This window comes from Necator americanus, chromosome I (assembly GCF_031761385.1).
Source record: "Necator americanus strain Aroian chromosome I, whole genome shotgun sequence".
NCBI lineage: Eukaryota > Metazoa > Nematoda > Chromadorea > Rhabditida > Ancylostomatidae > Necator > Necator americanus.
The window spans coordinates 21,581,110-21,587,118 of NC_087371.1; the positions used below are offsets into that span (position 1 = coordinate 21,581,110).

General features: G+C 42.3%; 1 protein-coding gene across 1 annotated transcript; it reads right to left on the reverse strand.

Moving 5' to 3' along the window:
* Positions 1 to 1,845: 1,845 nt before the first annotated feature.
* Positions 1,846 to 3,218, reverse strand: RB195_006443 (uncharacterized protein; the record flags this gene model as incomplete). Its single annotated transcript, XM_013448674.2, has 6 exons — positions 1,846 to 1,885; positions 1,958 to 2,083; positions 2,140 to 2,245; positions 2,322 to 2,419; positions 2,911 to 3,023; positions 3,081 to 3,218. The coding sequence occupies 6 exons, from the start codon at positions 3,216 to 3,218 to the stop codon at positions 1,846 to 1,848; spliced, it is 621 nt and encodes a 206-aa protein (XP_013304128.1).
* Between the last annotated feature and the right edge of the window lie 2,791 nt (positions 3,219 to 6,009).

A 6,009-nucleotide genomic window follows, 5' to 3' on the forward strand; every position in this document is an offset into this window, starting at 1 on the left:
ATTAAAGGCATCACCCCACGAATCTGGGGTAGAGTTTCAGGCGGGTTTAATCCCTATACCGGGTCGTAGATTGTGGGGAAGAGAGTGATTCTGTTCATCTCTCTCTGTATCAGTGTAAACGGACAACCGTAACCCTGTTTCTTACCACGTCCTCTATTGCAGCGCGTCCTCCCGCTTGCGATTCGTCGAAAACCCATTCGGACGAGTCGCGGGCTGGGGTGGGGTGCAAGTGTTGCGCATTGCACTAGCCGTCGTAAGAAACAGTTCCAGGGTCCCTCTTCCCACAATCTACGACCCCGTATAGGCATTAGGCATTACCCAAAACCTATACCGCCCCAGATTCGTGGGGTGATGCCTTTAAATCAAAAAACGCGGTGGCCACGGTAATTGTCTCGCGTAAGGGTTTGTTTACACATTTTTTGAAACGAGCAGGTGGTTTTCTCTTCCCCGCAAATCCTCTTGTCTTTACTCTTTGGAACAATCTCAAAATTGTTTTCCGACCTGAAAAAAAAACAGAGACAACACTAAGAAATTTTCATTAGCACGCAAAGCTAACCATATGCGAAACGCTCTCTGTGGCAGTTACAGATTACATTTACAGTTACTTTTCCTGTTGCTGAAAAAAGAACCCCTTCTACGGGGCTTCGATGTTCACGCGATCACGCCATGATGACGGCTGAAAACTTGATTATATACCCTAATCAACGGAACGGACCCTCACGCCTCTACCTGCTTTGGAGACCTCAAAGTGATTTTTCGAAACGAAGAAGTTATTTTGCTGCACCCAAGATAAGTGGAGTCAGTTCAGCAGCTGTGCAGGAAAGTGCGGCCCTACTTTGCTACGCTCTCCTGTCGCTAGCTTGTACATTTCTCTGATGAACTTGGCGAGGGAGTGATCTTCACCAGGGTCTTGCATGTGATGGGATTCTCCCACTCAGGGGTTGTAAAAGCAGGGGCATCAATGAAAGGGGGTCGTAAGGGAGTGTGGGGTAGGCGGTAATGTATGGAGGACAGGGCGATAATCAAGACAAAATATTATGTTTTGTCGTATTATGTGCTTTAATTTAGTATTTAAAGGCATTTCATGAATTCTAGAATAAAAACAAAGTAGAATAAAAATGAAAATACTTCAATACCAATGTTTCAGCAACGTTTAGCAAATTTGCTTTTTCTACTACTTGCTGTTTCTTCGCTTCTTCCGGCTACCGAATTTCATACCCACCTATCACAGTAACGTTGGAGTAGAAAGAGGAATGGAGAGGGGGGTGTGCATGGGCCGTATTCGAGAAGGTCGTGTCCCATCATCACGCTTGACCCCGGTCCCACCCACCGTGTTCTTCTGATCATACCCGTGCCTCTAAGTAATGTTCTTCGCGAGAAAAACTGTAATTGTTCCGATGACCACAAAACTGACTGTGATTTTTTCATCAGCACCCAGTCTCCCTACTTTTGATCCAAAAATTGTAACCCTGATGGGTTACTGTCACTTTTGCGAAAAATACGCCTCTATTCAATCATTCAATCATCAACGAAGAATGAGGACACTGCGGAGACCTCGGCAGTGTGAGGGCACTTTTTTGCCCAGCCTGTTGTATGCGTTAGTTCTAACTTCCGCGTGTAAGGAGTCAGTAGTATTTGCCAGAAATGAATCCGATGTTTGATCACCATTTGACACTCAGGATGCTTCAAAACAAATAAACATAGATGTAGTTAATCTGGACTTCGATCTTCATTTCGTTTATATGTACATGGATCACATATCCTACATTTGATCTATAACATCTATTGCATGCGATTGGCTTCGAATCACTTGTGGATAATGGAGGACCTTGTGGCTTTTTTAACTTATGAGATCTGGATTCTTGCGCAAAGTGGAGCGAGACCTCTGAAGCAGACAAAAATGATCTTTTACTTCACAGATAACTGAGCATTAGCTCAGGGTCAGTACTGAACGAACCTGACGCCAGCACCAGCAATACATTGGCACAGATCACGCACTCCGTTGGTGTTAAAACCGCTGCGCATGGCGCACTGTTTAGAGGACTGAACCAGGACGTTGTCGGGAGGAAGAGCCAAACCGCACCTGAGAACAGCTAGTATTAGGATTTGTGAGGAGCGAAAAGATAAATAAAGTTTTACCCAAGTTTTTTGAAACAGTTGCCCGAACCACGTTCCATGCATTTCATGATGCAGGTGGCGAACTTCTTACCGGCTGCTAAGTAACCTTTTGCCTCTGCCTGGATGCCTAAATTGTATATTTTGAGTACTGTGGCAATCAACATGGGTGAATCTGTTGGTAATAGAAGCAAAACTGAGCTGACCCGATCTAGCTAGCATGGAATTTATCTCAGCGTAAGCGGCTAACTTCAATGTTTCTGGGTACCGTTTTGGAACCATTCCACCTCCACCTGCCGCACATCTGATGCACAAAATGTTATTTCGATTTCCTCCGTCGAGGTTCAGTGGATGTTCACTTGGAGAGTGATAAAATGATCGTTGCACGAAGGAAGGACAAATTCCGGTGTCTCATTTTTGCACGCTCTCATTCAGACGCAATGATATGTATCTTAACTTTTTCAGTTTAATTATCAAGAGTAAATGGAATTTTGAAATATAGGTGAACTTGTCCTTCGCCACGGAGTAGATATACCCAAAAGAGAAATGAGCAATAATTCCCAGCTGAAAAAGGTAAGTTACTTTGCGCTGGAAATTTAGTGCTGAAAATTTGTACCATTAAAGTCAACAGATAACATCGAGTGGCTGTGAAAAAATTGACGCTACTGTTTGTCTTGAATAGCGCTAATTTCAAAATAGACATCGGCTTAAATAACCTATATGGGTTATTTGGTGGTAAGGCTTGTCATCTGTTCACTGAGATGATCAGATATTGTTAAGGGCAGCAAAACTCACGCTCCGGCTAACTGTTGGGTTTGGCAGCCGATAGCAGAGTTGAGCATTGCTTGCTTTGACATTAGACAACCTCTCAAGGCTGGATACGAGGCACCTAGTGAGGTTATTTGGCCCTGCAAACTTCGTGAAAAATAATTGTGCCACCCAAACCCACCGATAAATAATGTTACCTGGCATTGGTCAGCACACTGCATAATGTTCCCGGCCGCTGTATTTTTACACGGCTCGAATTCCTGGCATGTGCATTGCCGAACCATTTGGGAATGAGCGATCGTGGCAAAAGATAGCAGAACCACGACGTACAACATTTCTGAACAGTCTTCCATATAGGCATATATTCACAAACTTACTGGAATTGTGTAAGTATGCTAAGATCACGGGAACACAGTCGAAAAGATGTAGTTTGTGGAAACACAAACAACAAGAAAATTGTCGACACTTGCTTTCTCTTGACGATGTGGTATTTATATAGAAAAACGTCCCAACAGTGCCTTGTCTGCATCTCTACTGCTCTCACCATTTCCCGCCCATTTTAGCACAACCAGAAATGGTTAACCTTGAAAAACTGCCGCCAGGAGTTTTGGTTTTCTTGCAACTTTTTAAGGAAGTTGTTGGTTTGCTTAAGAATTTACAAGTTTCTGGGACAACGAAAGATTTAAGCTCATCGTCAATGGATCTGTGGTTCTCAAAACGTCTTTCAAATACAGTAATCCATTCATTAAATAGTGGACTATGTTGGAACATATGCTCCCATCTATGCTGTAATGCAGTCCACTCATCAACCACTATTGCATTTTAGATCAGAACAAAATCAGTCAAAAATTTGAAGTTCACTTCTAGAGATTGTAGAAAGTTGTGTTCTCGTAAAAAGAAGCGCCTTTTTTTGCGGTCAAAGTGACCCTTGAAAAGTTCATCACAAAAAATCGCAGTTTCCCGAGGAAAGTGCTTAGCCCCACTTAAAAAGTGTGGTGTGAAAGTAAAAATCGTGCGAAAAGGAGAGCAAACATGGCGGTGGGCAACGCAATATACTTCTTTCGAAAAAAAGATTTGATGAAGTGTACACAATAACGTTGTCTTATATGGCGTTGAGAAAAACCTGTCGCTACGGTTAAGTTTGCTGACGTCCAAAACAAATGCATTAATCTTTCGCTGAAGGACGAGACCACTGCCGTGGCAAATGATGAGACACCGTTACTTGTTGCATCACAACAACAACGGAACACTGGCGTTCACCAAGTGTAACTCTCTCCCTTTTGGCTATGACATCCAGTGGTAGTTGTCCTGGGGAAACCATTGAAATACGCTTGCACATCTGTCGTAACTCAGCACGACAACCCTGTAGTTCTTTTTTTTTCGAACAAATGAACAGTTAACTCTCCTTGTAGGAATCGCTCCTGGAATAGAAGCGGCTTTCTTTTTTGTAAACGTCACATCATTCGGAAAGTTCCTCTCACCGGGAGACACTTTTCCTCGACCGTCCTTGCCAACACGAAACACTTTTGTCAGAAAACCACGTACTAAGAGTACTGTAGTGATTGAGCTGCACCACAACATCCTCAATTTGATTTTTTCTTCGCAAGAAAATCTGAACCAGTGTGCGTGCTCAGCGAAAATTTCAAGTGGATTCTATTCAAAGTTTGCTACTCAGCGGACTGTACTTTGCTACTTTTGCTACTTTGTGCTATTTTTTCCGGCAAATTCAGCACGATTGCCTTGAATAGTTCGATTAGTCTGGTTTTCGGGAAGCATAAGTGAAAAAGTACGGCGAAACTGGCAGTGAAATTCGGCCAGTATCTATAAACTTTTGGTATAACGTATAGGTACAATTAACCAAATCGCCGATTGAATTCATGACAGTACCGAAAAAAACCGCTTTAAAGAATTCCCATGTTTTTGTTGCACAACTATGTGTCTCATTTGAATTTTAAGATATTCAGCCGTCACATGAAGGCTAAATACATTTTCTATAGGTATTGCAAAGGAATGTGATTGAACTGTATCGCAAAAACTTGGAGAGTAATTCGATTGGAAATTATTAATGCAGTGATCGAGAAGAGAAGGCAACCGGGGAGCATTCTAAGAGATTTCAGAACAATGCGATCACTACCAATCAGTGTAAATTCCGTTTGCGCACAATGACACAATCAGTGTAATAGGTGCCATACTTCACTGCTGTGTTCAGATAGAGCTGCAACACCTTGTTGGTAATAACTGGATCTTCCTGACAGGTAGTGCTCTTTTTCTAGCAATCTTTCGCTTAGAGATGTCAGATTCTGTGTTTGGCTGTGCAAATATTCCAAAATCTTCGATTGAAGTTGTTTTCATTTCGTTACGAAAAAGTTGCTTTAATATGTTGTTTCAGCAAAGATCTGTTTCATGCGGGTCAATTTCATCAATGCAAGGACTTCTTTTTCGAGCGTAAGAAGCTGCTTGCTCATGAGATTTTAGATTCTTGGATTTGTAGATACTATTTTGTGCTTTTGCTGAGATTTCTGAGAACTGCATCCCGAACCCCAGCGACTCACGAGAAAGATCCAACACTGAAAATTTCTTCGAAATCGGTCCGCCTGGAACTGAAAGATCCTGCGAAAAAAAAAAAAACAAGATGGTTCCAGTTCCAACTTATGGTATCACCATCCTCCCACTAGTTTACGACAGATCCATAGTCATTCAAAATTATTCATTAAAAAAATCACTCATCAGATTCATTCCGACGACGTAAGGAAAAATCAGTTGTCGGTCGAACTGCAACGTTCTCTCTTTGGTGACAGCCATTGCCTTTGCTAAGCTGAGATGATTGTGCCCTGTTCTGCACTTTTCGACCTCGTTCACCTTTGTCACTGGTGGAACGATAACATAGGATTTCACGGTTGGCGAAACCTCTGCTTGTTCTGGTCGCAACAATGCAGTTGTTTACATGAGTGGTTGCTACTGTTCCATTTTCCTACACAAACGAAGTTCCTCTGCCAATCCTGCAATGTCAGGTCTCCTTTTTTTACTTTCACGTTCAGTCATATTACTATTGTTCAACTTGAAATCACAAAGAATCCTTTTATTCTGTCAATAACCGTCACGAACTTTGACCATTTGTATCCCTCA